At 41.3% G+C, this 17,485-nt stretch overlaps 1 protein-coding gene and 1 long non-coding RNA gene across 4 annotated transcripts; both read left to right on the top strand.

The window, feature by feature from the left end:
* The first annotated feature begins 1,571 nt into the window (after positions 1-1,571).
* On the top strand, positions 1,572-13,425 carry LOC144389519 (sialic acid-binding Ig-like lectin 8). 3 transcript variants are annotated; one of them, XM_078094704.1, is made up of 8 exons: positions 1,572-1,785; positions 2,278-2,682; positions 2,908-3,228; positions 11,161-11,418; positions 11,504-11,584; positions 11,683-11,794; positions 12,219-12,282; positions 12,559-13,425. In XM_078094704.1, the coding sequence occupies exons 1-8, from the start codon at positions 1,725-1,727 to the stop codon at positions 12,940-12,942; spliced, it is 1,686 nt and encodes a 561-aa protein (XP_077950830.1). In that variant the 5' UTR covers positions 1,572-1,724; the 3' UTR covers positions 12,943-13,425. The 3 variants fall into 3 exon arrangements, with proteins under 3 accessions (XP_077950830.1, XP_077950832.1, XP_077950831.1); XM_078094705.1 differs by lacking the exons at positions 1,572-1,785; positions 2,278-2,682; positions 2,908-3,228 and adding exons at positions 9,207-9,431; positions 9,904-10,308; positions 10,534-10,842; XM_078094706.1 differs by lacking the exons at positions 11,161-11,418; positions 11,504-11,584 and adding an exon at positions 3,609-3,689.
* LOC144389522 (uncharacterized) lies at positions 4,143-5,705 on the top strand. Its single transcript, XR_013453634.1, has 2 exons — positions 4,143-4,281; positions 4,381-5,705. It is a non-coding gene; the product is annotated as an uncharacterized LOC144389522 (long non-coding RNA).
* Positions 13,426-17,485: the final 4,060 nt, after the last annotated feature.

The following is a 17,485-nucleotide window of genomic DNA, read 5'->3' on the forward strand; positions in this document are numbered from 1 at the left end:
GTCGATGAGACACCCAGGCTCTTGTATTCCTTAGGTGATTTCTACCGGCCCACTCCACAAAGTCCTCCACTACGGCCCTGTACTCCTCGCGTCCGTCCCTCGTACACCACTGCAGAGTCATCAGAGATCTTCTGCAGATGGCATGCCGCCGAGTTGTACGTCAGTGGTGTCACGGTGTGGTTCACTTCATGTTATATTTTGTAGTTTTCTGCCACTCGTGTCCCCGGGTAACTTCACTTCCTGCCTTGTCATGTCATCCCCTGTGATCGTCTAATAGTTTCCACCTGTGTCCAATCACCTGCACCTCCCTAGTGTATTTAAGCCATGTGTGTCTGTTGTCACTTGTCGCGTCATTGTCTTTCGCCACGCATGTCCTTGTCTCTCGTCGTTTGCAGTTCCTGTCTCCCGTTTTGCCCCTTGGCCTTTTGCTTTAACCTTTTTGACAATTAAAGTCCCTCGTGATCTTTAACTCTGCGTCTGAGTCCTACCTCCCGCAATCCCTGACAAGTGGTGTACAAAGTGAACAGGAAAGGAGACCGGACAGTCCCCTGTGGGGCTCCAATATCACTGACCACCACCTCAGACAGGACACGGCAGTCAGTGATCCAGGAGATGGTGGACGCGTTAACCCCCACCACCCGCAGCTTCTCACTCAGCACTGGAGTTTGGTCTCCACCCGTCTCTTAAGGGACGGGTGGCAACATAATTGAGTCATTGGATGTCAAGCCAGCTGGTCAGCTTAAATTAAGAGGGGGTCGTGAATTTGCCCAGGGAGCAATTAGGGGTTAGGTGTCGACAAACACAAATCTGCTCCTTTCACTTCACATTGTGATGATGGTCCTCACATTTCTTCCCCCGTCTTTCTCCAGCCTGAGAAGACTTCATCAGGACGAGTTTGAGAGTCGACCGACGAACGTCCAGCTGGAGCAGCTCAGGAAGCAGCCATGACTCAGATAAACGCACAACACACACACACATGTAGACATGTAAACAAACACTAAAATTTAGACCCACACAGATGTACACATGGACACACTAACACGTTGATGAACACGTGGACACACTAACATGTACTTTATGGTTATGATCATGATCAACTGTCTCAAAGAAAGAAAGTCAATGTTTAAATGTTTCATCACTTCAGAACTAGTTTCTTAAGGTGTCACATTTTCTCAGACACACATCGTACTTCTCCTTTTTACTGTTCCTTTATTTTGTTTTTCAGTGTTAAAGTTGCACATTATTAACATATTCACTATGAATAGATAGTATCATATGTACATTAGTGGTTTATCTAATTAATTCATGTTATTAGACATTAAGTCCATAGAAAACACCATTAAATTATTCTTTAGTGAACAAACTGCAGTAGAATAAAGATTTTGTGAAACAATGCTCTGAAGTCTGGCTTTAGCGACAAAACCCACCAAATATACACACAAGATGTATTTCTTATACACACATATTTATATATATGTAGCACAGTATAAAGAGAAACTTCCTTTAAATGAGTTGTTCCGCGAAGAGGAAGGAAGTAGAAGAGGAAGAAGACAAAGAGGAAGAGTGAGTTCAGAGACGCTCGGCAGAGATCAGCGTGGTGAGAAGAGAGCAGGAGAACCAGACCAAGAGACGTGAAACAAGCGGCACCGGACTTAAATGACCACATTTAAACGTTTGTTCTTGTTAAAGGAAAAGAGACTGACTGTCTCCATCGTCAAATCAGGATGTTTGTTCTCATCTGTGCGACTCTGCTCTTCTCTGTGAGACGCATCACTGCTGCCACAGGTATGAATCTTTATTATAATCTAGTTATGATGCCAACATTTAAGACGTGAACAAAGTACACAGCAATAGTTTGCTTTGATAAATGTCCTCAATGGAAACATCTGTTGACTCACTTTGCAACTGTGGGACAAATATATCCTATCTATCTATCTATCTATCTATCTATCTATCTATCTATCTATCTATCTATCTATCTATCTATCTATCTATCTATCTATCTATATATATATATATATATATATATATATATATATATATATACTTGTTTGCCAAAAGTTATGTGTGTTGAACTATTTATTCTGAAACATTTTTATAAAAGAAAAATAATTCAAATATTTCCTTCTCTTACAATTTATTAAATATTATGGAGTAATATGTAGATTTAAACACGTCCTTTCCCTGTTTCTTTCTCTCGTCTTTTATTTAACTGAAATGGTCTATTATCATATCAAAATAACCCAAACCCTTTTTTTTCTCTGTTTGTATTAACAGATGGATCAATAACAAGCTGTTTTAATGGTGAATACTGTATTACCGTCAGAGAAGGAAAAATAGCTGCAGAGGCTGGACTCTGTGTGGTCATACCGTGTTCTTTCACCACTGCTGCTTCTTTTACACCCGAACATCTGCTGTGGAACAAATGTGAACCATTAAAACAAAAATGTGCTAATCCAGTTTTGATATTTCACTCCAACAAGAACAACGACACAGTTCAGGCCAGGTTTAAAAAACGAGTTTCACTGCTGGAGCCTGATGTGCGTCTGAAGAACTGCAGCATCATCATCAACGACCTCACTGAGTCAGACTCTGGATCTTATCAGCTCAGAGTTGAAGGTGTAAATAATAGGAAAGCAAATGGATTGACATTCACTCAAAAAGTAAAAATCTCTGTCAAAGGTACGAAGAGCTTCATGAATGTATTTATATAATATAATTATCATCACAAAATCTGTATTTACAGTCTGAACGGAGCATGAAACAATGTTTTGCATTTTGACCTCTTTGGTCAAACAGTACAAACTGCATCAGTTCCTGATAGAAGTTCCACAGATGTTGGATTGAAGTGAGTGTTGAGCTTCAGGCTGCTCCCCTGAGTCCTCTCACTGACTGCTCTCCCTTCAGGTCTGACCCAGAAGCCCACAGTGGGGATTCCTCCTCTGACAGAGGGGCAGCAGACCACACTGAGCTGCACTGCTCCTGGTCTCTGCTCTGGATCGGATCCTGAGATCACCTGGACGTGGAGAGGAGCAGGAGAGAAGGACTCTCACATCACAGCAACCATCACTGCTGTGAAGACCGAGCACCTGACTTCTGTCACACAGAGACGCAGCTCAACTTTGACCTTTAACCCTTCAGCTGAACACCACGGCACCGATGTGACCTGTAAGGTCAGATTCACCAACGACATCACTACAGAGGAGACGGAGACTCTGAATGTGACCTGTGAGTATCACTGACCTTCATGCTCACCTTTACTCTGTAATGTCTGAAGGGTTTTCCCACATGTAGTATGTGTTGTTGATGGTTTTCATCAGCGGTGATCTTGTTGTATGTTTTGCAGTCGGTGGCGTCATGAATTTCAAATGCTGTAAAACATATGAAAGTGAAGAGATATTGTTTGATTTTCAGGCTCCTTGTTGAATATTTTTGGTCTTAATGGAGTTTTCGTTCTTACTTATTTGGCTTCAACCAACATAATAGTTTGATAAAAAAAGATGTTCTGTTCACAAATTCTAAAAAGTTTGTAAAAAATGTTTTCCTGAATTGATGTTCTTTTACTTTATTGTTCGCTTTGTTCTTGAGTTTTTTCTTTCTGTTTGCAGTTTCTCCAAAGATCAGTAACCAAACCCCTGGTGAGTGTGTGAGCAACAATGTGACCGGGGAAGCAGAGCAGACCCTCACAGGCACGACATGACATTTAAATACATCATCTTTCCAACTATTCTTTAACATGAAGAAGCAGCAATACATTGTTATTTATTTAATTAACCAGTGTGTGTGTGTGTGTGTGTGTGTGTGTGTGTTTACTCACACAGTATTCCGTCATCACTGCACTAACAACAACAACACTTTTGTTGAGTATTTCATCAGCAACGAAGTTAGTTAAGTGAAACACACATTAAGCATCATAACCTCAGGAGAGCAGGACGATGAACACACACAGAGATAGTTTAGACTCTATTGATGGATTTAAAGAATAACTTGTTAAGTTCTATGAAATAATCCATTCCAATAGAATTAAAAGCCTTCACTTTTAATAGAAATCCCACCATCTGCTGTAATGTGACGTATTATTGATGAATTTGTCATTTTTGGTGTCTTGTCATTAACAGCTAACACCGGTTGACTATTTACAACTTTAATAACACTAAACTACATTATGTCATTTGTAATATTAGATCAACATGGACCGTGTGCAGAGATTCCCTGGATGGTGATCGCTGTTGTTTCTCTCGTTGTGAATATCATCTGCATGATCCTCTTGATGTTTCTCTGGTACGTCTCTACTTCATCATGTGGTTCTTTGATCACTACGTCGATGCAGCGGAGACCTTGAGACAACACGTCATGTCTCACTCTTTCTTCTCTCCAAAGGAACACAAGGAAAAAAGTGACGCCAAACCAAGAGGACAGAACTTACATGTCACTGCAGAAAACCCACCAATCCCCAGAGTATGATGTCATCGCTCAACCTCTGAACTAAGAAGCATCAGCTTCCACTGAGGGATCAACAAGATGGTTCTTCTGTTCCTTCTTCAACATGCATGAAGGTTCATGAAAATGGTTCCTAGACTTCTTTTAATTTAACTGTAATTTATATCCCGCTTTGGACTGTTATTAATATTAAAGTAGTCCCATAACGCATGACTGTAAATAATCTTTGTTGAAACATTGAAACTTCTGGTTTTACTTAATTAGCGAGTTGATTGATCGTATCAGTAGAAGCGCTTTTCAAACCCACAACTTGAATTTAATTTTCACCACATATTTGATTGATGTTCTCATATTCTTTAATTCATGACCAATATGACATGATTTGATTTGGAGATGGTGTTTATCACAGTTGGGGTATCAATGATTAGGTGGCCCAGAAATAATGTGATCAAAATGATCAGGTGGTTCTTTCTTCTTATTTCCATCTTTAAATCCTAAAAATACAATTTTATTTTTCATTACTGTTTATTTTGAAGTATATCTAATTTCCTAAAGCCTTTCACTGCTGAGTACATTATTATATATTAGTAAATTAATAGGAGCTCATCTCTTTTCTACATGTCTTTCACATACATTTGTCTGTGCTCGTAATAATTAACCGTTTTACCCGTTCGCTGTCAGTTTTCAATAAGTGTAACCACTTTTAGGTGTCTTCTGGCTGTTTAATATCAGCTTCTGGAGCTGATAAAACACAACGGACACAAAGAAATTGTGGATCACCTGTCTCAGTTTCTGTCATCAATTCTATGGAGGATTTACCACAATCCTCCCTGTCCTTTGGTCCATATGTACCACTTAGTAACAGCAGGTGGCGTAGTTCAGCCATTTTAGCAGGATTTATCTCAAACCATTTGAACTATTACATATGCATTCAACCGAAATGTAATCTTAATTTATTTTGCTTAAACAAGAGGGATTTCTTTAAAACAAGCTCATATCATAGACCTGTATTTAATTCTAATTCACTATATTTTAGATAAATACACGTGATCACACAGCAGTCCGTTTAATCTTATCCAGTCATCATGCACATCTCCCTGGACTTTGGCATGCATACACACATGCTCTGCGTAATTCGGTCATGCTTTCAAACACATTTGGCAAGTTTAATTTATTGTACAATAACATCTGAATGCACATGACAACATATTGATATTATTAATAATATTAAAGGAAAGAAATAAAGACAAACCTGAGTCCATGAATTTCTTTGGAAGTGTTCTAAGACGTAGATCCACTACACCAAAAGGTTTCCTGCATCCTGATGTGATCAACTTAATACATTGATAACACCAAATACATCATATCGTAGCGCAGAGGTCTTCAACAGGGGGTCGCAAAGTTTTTGGTAATAAGACAATTAAAAAAAAAAAAATTGTCTTCAGAATAAGAATTGAATTTAAATACAAATTAACATGAATCTAACATCCAGAAGACGTTATCCTTCAGTCCGCAACACACACATTCAGCTTCCCACAGCAGCTCTCTCAAGATGGGCACCGACCGGTTCACTCACAGCACCTTCTATGCAAATATGACTGCCCGGGCACCAGCCAATCAGATCGCGTTTGTGCTCACGTCTAAAGATCGCGGACCAAACTCCGTAGAATCGGGGTCGCTGCTCCATCTCGCCATCAGTTTGGGGGTCCTCGGCCTGAAGAACGTTGAAGACCCCTGCTAGCGTATAGTGCGCTCATCCTTCCATCGTTTTAGTGTTTTGGTCCATGGGGTTCGAATCCTGGTCAGATCAATCGTTTAATATATATTTTCTTAACTGTATTATTTTGTAAGTGGCTGTGGTAAACGTCACGTAATGGCAAAGTTTTTTGCTCACTGACTCACTTAGAGCCGCCAGGTTGGTGTTTTGATGTTTTGGCCCTCAGGGTTCGAATCCAGGTCAATCCGATCGTTCCTTTAATATATTTTCTTAAATAAATGTCTCCCTACGTGGCTGTGATGTAGTGCTCACTCATAAAATCGTAAACGCTGCAATGCATTTGTGATGCGTTTAAAAGATTTTCGGCAATTTGTTTGTGAAATGTGTGACGAATCAGCAAACAGGCGGACACGTCTTCTGCTGTGGAGTAAACACACACACGCACGCGTTGGGAAACCAGTAGGTTTAAAAACCAGTTGGGGTGTAACACCGGACAAGGCACTGGTCACCCTACGATGACCACAGGCCCAATGACGTAACAATGGTGGTAAATCACAACCTAAACATGTTTTCATTAAAGTGTTAAGATTGATTCCTCACACTCTCCGCATCCGCTTTCGCTTCAGAGTGGGACAAATCGACCTCCGTCCAGAGACCCGCCCGCCTCTGACTCTGATTGGTTTGTTTCAGGCTCGTAGCCAATCAAACCAACGATGGCAGCGAGTATTACCCAATCAGGGGCTGAATAGGACTTTTTTATAGGTCTTCACAGAATTCGCGTGGGATTGTTCGGTCCGCATTAGAAGCCAACTCGGAAAGTACGGGACAAACCCCGTCCTGTATTCATTCAAGACAGGATGTGCTATTTTATTCTAAAATACGGGACGATTCGGTATTTTTAGATAGATAGAGCTACTTAAAAAATGTCATTAACCCCCCCGCAATAGCAGCAGTACAGTCAATAAAGTGAGAAATGAAAAATGCACAATATATACACGGTACAGTATAAAATAGCAGAGCAGAACATATCAAATAAAATGAAAGGCCTATGTACAGTGGAATATGTATTAAATTAAATTAGAAAATTAAATTAAGACAGTAGTGTTGTTGTTCAAATAAACACGGATTTAGCCAGAAGTGCCTTGTTGTACAGTCTTACTGCAGTTGGCAGGAATGTTTTCCTGTATCCGTCCTTGTGACAGTGGAGCTGGATCAGCCTGTTGGAGAAGGTGCTCCGCTGTCCCTGCAGTAGGTGGTAAAGAGGGTGGTCCTGGTTGTCCAATATGGACAACAGGTTTTTCACTGTCCTCCTTTCCACCACCTGTTCAGGATGCTCTTGTTGGGAAGTACAGAGCACTGGCCACAACAGACTGGTACAACATCTCCAACATCTTGGTGCACACATTAAAGGGTCGAAGTTTCCTCAAGAAAAAGAGTTGACTCATCCCCTTTTTGTACACGGCGTTGATGTTGGCCTTCCAGTTCAGCTGTCGATGAGACACCCAGGCTCTTGTATTCCTTAGGTGATTTCTACCGGCCCACTCCACAAAGTCCTCCACTACGGCCCTGTACTCCTCGCGTCCGTCCCTCGTACACCACTGCAGAGTCATCAGAGATCTTCTGCAGATGGCATGCCGCCGAGTTGTACGTCAGTGGTGTCACGGTGTGGTTCACTTCATGTTATATTTTGTAGTTTTCTGCCACTCGTGTCCCCGGGTAACTTCACTTCCTGCCTTGTCATGTCATCCCCTGTGATCGTCTAATAGTTTCCACCTGTGTCCAATCACCTGCACCTCCCTAGTGTATTTAAGCCATGTGTGTCTGTTGTCACTTGTCGCGTCATTGTCTTTCGCCACGCATGTCCTTGTCTCTCGTCGTTTGCAGTTCCTGTCTCCCGTTTTGCCCCTTGGCCTTTTGCTTTAACCTTTTTGACAATTAAAGTCCCTCGTGATCTTTAACTCTGCGTCTGAGTCCTACCTCCCGCAATCCCTGACAAGTGGTGTACAAAGTGAACAGGAAAGGAGACCGGACAGTCCCCTGTGGGGCTCCAATATCACTGACCACCACCTCAGACAGGACACGGCAGTCAGTGATCCAGGAGATGGTGGACGCGTTAACCCCCACCACCCGCAGCTTCTCACTCAGCACTGGAGTTTGGTCTCCACCCGTCTCTTAAGGGACGGGTGGCAACATAATTGAGTCATTGGATGTCAAGCCAGCTGGTCAGCTTAAATTAAGAGGGGGTCGTGAATTTGCCCAGGGAGCAATTAGGGGTTAGGTGTCGACAAACACAAATCTGCTCCTTTCACTTCACATTGTGATGATGGTCCTCACATTTCTTCCCCCGTCTTTCTCCAGCCTGAGAAGACTTCATCAGGACGAGTTTGAGAGTCGACCGACGAACGTCCAGCTGGAGCAGCTCAGGAAGCAGCCATGACTCAGATAAACGCACAACACACACACACATGTAGACATGTAAACAAACACTAAAATTTAGACCCACACAGATGTACACATGGACACACTAACACGTTGATGAACACGTGGACACACTAACATGTACTTTATGGTTATGATCATGATCAACTGTCTCAAAGAAAGAAAGTCAATGTTTAAATGTTTCATCACTTCAGAACTAGTTTCTTAAGGTGTGACATTTTCTCAGACACACATCGTACTTCTCCTTTTTACTGTTCCTTTATTTTGTTTTTCAGTGTTAAAGTTGCACATTATTAACATATTCACTATGAATAGATAGTATCATATGTACATTAGTGGTTTATCTAATTAATTCATGTTATTAGACATTAAGTCCATAGAAAACACCATTAAATTATTCTTTAGTGAACAAACTGCAGTAGAATAAAGATTTTGTGAAACAATGCTCTGAAGTCTGGCTTTAGCGACAAAACCCACCAAATATACACACAAGATGTATTTCTTATACACACATATTTATATATATGTAGCACAGTATAAAGAGAAACTTCCTTTAAATGAGTTGTTCCGCGAAGAGGAAGGAAGTAGAAGAGGAAGAAGACAAAGAGGAAGAGTGAGTTCAGAGACGCTCGGCAGAGATCAGCGTGGTGAGAAGAGAGCAGGAGAACCAGACCAAGAGACGTGAAACAAGCGGCACCGGACTTAAATGACCACATTTAAACGTTTGTTCTTGTTAAAGGAAAAGAGACTGACTGTCTCCATCGTCAAATCAGGATGTTTGTTCTCATCTGTGCGACTCTGCTCTTCTCTGTGAGACGCATCACTGCTGCCACAGGTATGAATCTTTATTATAATCTAGTTATGATGCCAACATTTAAGACGTGAACAAAGTACACAGCAATAGTTTGCTTTGATAAATGTCCTCAATGGAAACATCTGTTGACTCACTTTGCAACTGTGGGACAAATATATCCTATCTATCTATCTATCTATCTATCTATCTATCTATATATATATATATATATCTATATATATATATATATAGATATATATAGGTATATATATCTATATATATACTTGTTTGCCAAAAGTTATGTGTGTTGAACTATTTATTCTGAAACATTTTTATAAAAGAAAAATAATTCAAATATTTCCTTCTCTTACAATTTATTAAATATTATGGAGTAATATGTAGATTTAAACACGTCCTTTCCCTGTTTCTTTCTCTCGTCTTTTATTTAACTGAAATGGTCTATTATCATATCAAAATAACCCAAACCCTTTTTTTTCTCTGTTTGTATTAACAGATGGATCAATAACAAGCTGTTTTAATGGTGAATACTGTATCACCGTCAGAGAAGGAAAAATAGCTGCAGAGGCTGGACTCTGTGTGGTCATACAGTGTTCTTTCACCACTGCTTCTTCTTTTACACCCAAACATCTGCTGTGGTACAAATGTGAACCATTAAAACCAAAATGTGCTAATTCAGTTTTGATATTTCACTCCAACAAGAACAACGACACAGTTCAGGCCAGGTTTAAAAAACGAGTTTCACTGCTGGAGCCTGATGTGCGTCTGAAGAACTGCAGCATCATCATCAACGACCTCACTGAGTCAGACTCTGGATCTTATCAGCTCAGAGTTAACGGTTTATATTATGAGAGAGAAAATGGATTGACATTCACTCAAAAAGTAAAAATCTCTGTCAAAGGTACGAAGAGCTTCATGAATGTATTTATATAATATAATTATCATCACAAAATCTGTATTTACAGTCTGAACGGAGCATGAAACAATGTTTTGCATTTTGACCTCTTTGGTCAAACAGTACAAACTGCATCAGTTCCTGATAGAAGTTCCACAGATGTTGGATTGAAGTGAGTGTTGAGCTTCAGGCTGCTCCCCTGAGTCCTCTCACTGACTGCTCTCCCTTCAGGTCTGACCCAGAAGCCCACAGTGGGGATTCCTCCTCTGACAGAGGGGCAGCAGACCACACTGAGCTGCACTGCTCCTGGTCTCTGCTCTGGATCGGATCCTGAGATCACCTGGACGTGGAGAGGAGCAGGAGAGAAGGACTCTCACATCACAGCAACCATCACTGCTGTGGAGACGTCTGTCACACGAAGACGCAGCTTAACTTTGACCTTTAACCCTTCAGCTGAACACCACGGCACCGATGTGACCTGTAAGGTCAGATTCACCAACGACGTCACTACAGAGGAGACGGTGACTCTGAATGTGACCTGTGAGTATCACTGACCTTCATGCTCACCTTTACTCTGTAATGTCTAAAGGGTTTTCCCACATGTAGTATGTATTGTTGATGGTTTTCATCAGCGGTGATCTTGTATGTTTTGCAGTCGGTGGCGTCATGAATTTCAAATGCTGTAAAACATATAAAAGTGAAGAGATATTGTTTGATTTTCAGGCTCCTTGTTGAATATTTTTGGTCTTAATGGAGTTTTCGTTCTTACTTATTTGGCTTCAACCAACATAATAGTTTTATAAAAAAAGATGTTCTGTTCACAAATTCTAAAAGTTTGTATAAAATGTTTTCCTGAAGATATGAAGAAACCTGTAATCAGCGGAAACACAGCGGTTAAAGAAGGAGATGTTCTCCGTCTGACCTGCAGTGGAGATAGTTTCCCTCCATCTCGTGTCACCTGGACTAAACTTCCAATCAAAAATGTCCTGCACAACGTGAGTGGAGCAGCAACTCTTCTCATCTCTAATGTGACAGCAGAGTGTTCTGGTCAGTACGTCTGTACAGCGGAGCAAAGGATCACTAATGTGACTACAGCTGCTGAAGTAACCGTGACGTGTAAGTAGGCTGCAGTCTGAAGGTTCTTCATGTTCTTTTACTTTATTGTTCGCTTTGTTCCTGAGTTTTTTCTTTCTGTTTGCAGTATTTCCAAAGATCAGTAACCAAACCCCTGGTGATTGTGTGAGCAACAATATGACCCGGGAAGCAGAGCAGACCTTCACAGGCACGACATGACATTTAAATACATCATTTTTCCAACTATTCTGTAACATGAGCAAAACATTGTTATTTATGTAATTAATTTATTCCTCCGCATTCCAGATCTGCTTTGCTCATTTTTCATCAGCTTCAAAAACCTGCACGTCCTCATTGCGTTTTTCATCGGGATTCTTCTTTCAGCAACCATCTGCTGTTTGGCCCTAAAATGCTGCAGGTACGTTTTTTGTATTACTTGCATAACTGTTCTTTATTTTTTCATAAAGGTGAGTTCAGCAATTCTGAATGCCGTTTTACTTCTGAGGAAAACTGGTCACAGGAAATAGATCATAACAAGACTAAAAGAAAAGACAGTTCACTTTGTTGGCGTTTGACCCTTAACATTCTTCTGTGAAGTGACAATTTTTACTGTCCTATATTTAAGCCAAAAATTATATAAACAAATTATACTGTTAAGTTGGTCACAGTAAATGACAGAATAAATGGTTAACAGTTACAATTACTTTAAATAGAGTTTATAATCAAGCGAAGTTTATCAGTCGTGGGAAAATACAATTGAAGGTTAATTGAAGATCACGTTTTTGGCCTTAAAAAAAACTTTGATTAAAAATGTAATGGTTGTTCACCTTTTTTCTCCCCAGAAACCAACAGAAGACCTCTGGTGGAATGACTCTGGAGATGGTGACCACTCAAGCGGTTCCACTGGTATTTATATTAACAGCTGGCTACTACTGTGTACAATATATTAGTTAAATGTGGGCTCAAAGGTCAGTCCTGACATGCATTACCATTGTTTATCTTCAGTTTCTCTCACTTAAAAAACATTCCTGATCATTTCGTTGGCTTACAGATGATATAAGTTTAGTGTTTCAGGGTGAATTTCACACCTTGCAGATTTAAGTAAAACCAGTTGCTGCCTGGATGCAGAGGCTTCATGTGTTACGATGCAAATGATTTCTGATTTCTGATTTTCACCGACAGATGGATCCTCATCAAGCAGCGGAAAGCGACGGGATCCGCGGCCCAGAAGGTGACGTGCAGCCCAGAGACGTGGAGTACTCGGACATCGACTTTTCCTTGGTGAAAAGAAAGCGTGCCGGAGGGGCCGAGGATACGCGGGAGACCCCAGATACAGAGTACGCCGAGATCAACAACAAGGGAACGGAGGAGAGGCAAAGTGATGGTGCTGAGGACAGTGAAGTGATGGAGGGCCAGGAAGAGGAGGAGGAGGAGGAGGAGGAGGAGGAGGCCATAGGGGAAGATAAGGAGACAGAAGAGTGTGTGCTGAAGGAGGAGGGTGGAGGTGAGGATGTTGCAGTTTACTCTAATGTCCATGAAATAATGGGGGAGAGTCAGGGGCCGTGAAGCTCGATGGAGGGACTTCTTTTCTTAATAAACAGGGTGAGCTTCAGCGACGGGGTCGATATAGTGCAGAAATGCATGTTTTAGATGTGATGCTGAGTGTTTGTGTGTGAGGTGGATTTCCTTTTACAGAAAGTGCAAATGACACATAAACAGTAAAACATCACATTGTATGTAATAAGTGTTTTTTAAAGGTGGAGGAAAGAGAAATAAATATCTAAAAACATGCTTAGTAGAATTAGTCAAATAAGCAGGAAGGACAGACAGGCAGCAGCAGCAGGGGAAATGCAGCTCATCTTTTACCAAAGTGCCCTTTGTTATGAAGTGAAGTGACTGAGTGAGCAGGGTAAGGCACCGGAGCCCAAATACTTCTCTCATTTACACCATAAAAGCTTGTTTGAATGCCCTCTATTGATGTGAAATATTTCAACTTAGATGCCTAAATGTACATTGCACAGAAATAAAAGCTCCTTCCAGCAATGAAAATGTTGTCGGTTATTTCATTTTATTTCACTCATTCTTCAGAGAGAAGAAATAAACAATGTATTAAATGTAAAATAAATGAGTAGCTCAATGTGAGAACAGGAAGTTAACAGAGGGACTGAGAAACACTAATGCTATATTTAAGCACATCATAAACAAATGCAGAAGCTCTTTCTGAGACGCTGAAGCTGAAAAGGAGGAACATTCTGTGTGGCTAATTAATCAGTGACACAAGATGCACCCCAACACCACCACAGTGTATTTCCCTATTGATTGTGTAACGGTCATAGAGGTCATCTCCTTTTTGTTCAGTTCACTGTCATGAAAGTGGAGCACAGATGTCCTTCATTATTCATGTTTGAAGGTTTAAGGTGCATATTGTGATTCTGTGAGGTTTATGACTGCATGATGACAATACTTTGCATTAATGTTGTTTGCACAAAGAGGAAAGACGTAAAAGATAACCGATGGGGAGAGTTTGTTTAGAGCGGAGTCCCACGGCTGACATCACTGTGGAGAGAAGAGACCAGAAAAAAGAGAACCAGGTCAAACCGTTCCTCTTTCTATTTAAATGTCTTTTCCTGAAAAACTCATGTACCAACCACATGTGATCAGCATAATTTGAGTCCTTAGTGAAGTATGTAACTACTTCAAATATACTCACAAGAATACAATTGAAAGGTTGGAAAAAGGGGAGCGTATTAATTTATATTTAGTTCATACGTGGTTGACTTTTTAAAGCCATTAACAGTTTAGAGGTACTTTGCACCTTTGCCTCAGCAAAACAGGACTAATAGATTGAAGTCCACTGGAAATCTGCCTTTAAATATTTTTTGAGATTTGGATTAAGATTACTTAAATTGTTTTTCCATTTTAAACAAATTTACATACTCAACACCCGAGTTTGCAACTATTCTTTAAAAAAAGACAGATGATTGTGTACCCGTATGTGAGCCTAAAATAGCCATCAGATACTGTGGGACGAGCTCAATGGGCGTTTATTTATTAATGTTTGACTGCAGCTAAAACGCACTGTATTCAGAGCTGCCAACTTTTCAAAAAACCCTGAAAAAAGTACTTAATTGAACCACATGTCATTGACGTGCCTTAGTCTTTGCTGCTCCGGAGTTTCTCCCGCGGTTGTGTCGGTTTGAAAATCGTATTCTGTTGGTAACTTCGGGACTCTTTGGGGTAAATAGGATGTCTATGCAGCGAATGGGTTTACAGATGCGCTCCTTAGCGCCATCTATCGTCGGGGAGTTTGAAAGGGAACAAACGCGCTTCGGCCCAAAATCAGAATTTTTTTTTTTGCCGTGAGAAATTGGTTGTGTGGCGTGAGTGCGTGTGAAAACAATCAAAAGCGTGTGTCACACGGCGAAACCGAGAGAGCTGGTAGCTCTGCTTTTATTTGTTACGATGTGCAAACGGACCCAAGTGCAACACGCGGGACCACCTCGGCTTCTACCAATCCAACAGCAGAATTTATTTTCTCCGGCAGGACAAAAAAACCCAACAGGACACACAAGTCAATTGTGAGTGGCTGAAAAAAAGAAACGAGTGGAATCGGCCACGTGCGCTCCGATCCGTCATCACTGTGCCGCTGCGCGACGAGGCGGCGGACTGACAGGGGACCTCGACTGTGTGACACCAGAGGCTCGGATGCAGGAGCAGGTCGCTGCTACGAACTGGCGACCTGCTCGGCCAGGTGAAGAGCCGAGGTTCGACGCTGGACGGCAAGAGTGAGAAAAAACAAACAAGCGGTTATTGCGGAATCACGCAGGACTGAAATCACTCACGGAGCCGAGATACCGGCGTGCTTTAACGGACGGACTGACAGCTGGAGGCGAGGAAAGCTGCGGTATTCATGTCGGCTGGGATGACGGGAAGATGAGACACAGCTGTGTCAATGGAGGAAGGCGTGGCAGTGGGCGGGACTCTGAGGACACTGCTGGGGACACAGAAACCAAAACACAAACACGTGGCAAAACAATCAGGGGAAGGAACATCAACATGAGGAGAGAATATGGGGGAAACTGAGGGGGATAAACACCAGGGTTAGACAGGGATCAGAGTATTTGCTTTAGTTCTTGATGGACCAATGGATTCAAATGTTTAGAATTAGGATTGTAGGGTGTGAAAACCTTTAGATGTTGGCGCCCTCAGGTGGTAGTATTTAGAACAAAGGTCACGGTGCAGAAGATGCAGGGATGCAAGCACAAAAACATCTTGTATCCTGACTTAGGATGTCATGAAGTTTGCTTCGCCGGTCATATTGTTGCTCACAGGGGTGAAAAGGGGGGTGAAAAAAAGGCTCCGGCACGACGCTGCAACGTGGACTCGAGTGTGTCAGCAAGCAACGACACCGGAGAAGCAAAAGAGAACCTCAAAATCCAACAGAACACGTCGGGAAAAGAGGGTGAGTGTTCTGAGTAAAACGCTGCCTCATGACTGGGGTGTTCCAGAAAGCGGGTTATGTGAAAACTCAAGAGTAAGTTAACCCTGAGATCAGGGAAAGATAGAGATAGAGAGGTAACTGACACTCTGAGTCAATCACCACGGCAACAGACTGTGAGCGTAACCTGCTCGCTGGCAGGTTTACTATGAGAAACCCGGAGTTTCTACCGTCTCCTCCCACACGAAGGAAGCTGGTAGAAATGGATTGCCCATTCCTACCGAATCCAATTGACATCGACGCCGTCGTGATCAGAAATGCTTTACGTCGCGAGAGAGTCTTCCGACCCAGATTAGACGTTTTATTATTTCCAGAGGAATTTCTGTTAGAACGCTACCGCTTTTCCTCACAAGGTGTCATTTATCTCACTAACATTCTCCGGCCGTATATTCACCAACCTCACACACCGGACGTGCACTCACATCGGAGCAAATCTTATGCATCGCGCTACGTTTATTTGCAAATGGTAGTTTTCTTTACAACATCGGGGATGCAGAGCACTTTGGCAAGGCACCAGTTTGTAGAGCTGTGAGGAAAGTTCCCCTCGCACTGAAGCGCCTGTTACCCGTGATGTTGGTGTTTCCCGGACACAAACCTCTTAGAACCATCAAAGAAGAATTCCACAGGATTGCAGGTGACTGATGTAGAAATCATAGATTATATTTTCTTAAATTATGATTTACATTCTGCTGCGACCTCAGAAGCTTAATTAGCTGTCATTTTGCAGGGCTTCCAAATGTGATAGGATGCATAGATGGGACAGATGTTCCTATTACTGCGCCTGCACTCGATGAAGGGGACTATGTGAGTAGAAAATCCTTTCACACAAAAGCAAAGTTTGAAGAACAAAATTAATATTTCAAATGAAAATTATTTCAAATCTTTTCAATATCGTGACTTTATTTTCAATTCATTTTTCCAACTCATTTGATAAATAAAAGTGACTTTTCATGGAAAACACAAAATTGTCTGGGTGACCCCAAACTTTTGAACGGTATGTTGGTTTTATTTTTTTTAAAAGAAGTGTACTTGCTGATGTAGTCACTTGTGTCCTGGGAGGTGACAGGTTCGGGCCTCTGCCTTCTTTCTGTTGGCTGAGCAAAACTCAATGTTTCTTTGTTTTTTAATTAGTATTTTAATGAGCACATTTTAAATGACTTCGATAGACACATTTTTATTTTATACCTAAGTGTCTCCTAAGTGGGGTATTGTGTGAAAATACCTGTAAAAACAACATTTTATTAGGGGTTTAATTTACTATTTCAAGTAGCCACTGAATTAATATTTACTTTGTTTTATAGCCTGTCAATTAAAACAACTGAATCAAAAAGAAAGTGAGGTGCAATCATAGCCTATCAATATATGCCCTTTTTGAATTATGTTTTTATATTTCATTTTTAGCTGCTTCCAGGTCCTTTTTTCCCCCCTGTTGGATTGCACCTAAATGAAAATCAGATTTCATTCCTACTTATATTCATAACTATAAGCTGCGACGATCTTACGGTTAAATGTTATGTCAATAGAACAGTACATTCAAACTTAAGCGTTGACTCGGGCAGCGATTTTCCCCATGCAGTCTCTCTCTCCTTCGCTGCTGCAGCTGTATTGCGG

The sequence above is a fragment of the Gasterosteus aculeatus genome, chromosome 20 (assembly GCF_964276395.1).
Source record: "Gasterosteus aculeatus chromosome 20, fGasAcu3.hap1.1, whole genome shotgun sequence".
Classification (NCBI taxonomy): Eukaryota; Metazoa; Chordata; class Actinopteri; order Perciformes; family Gasterosteidae; genus Gasterosteus; species Gasterosteus aculeatus.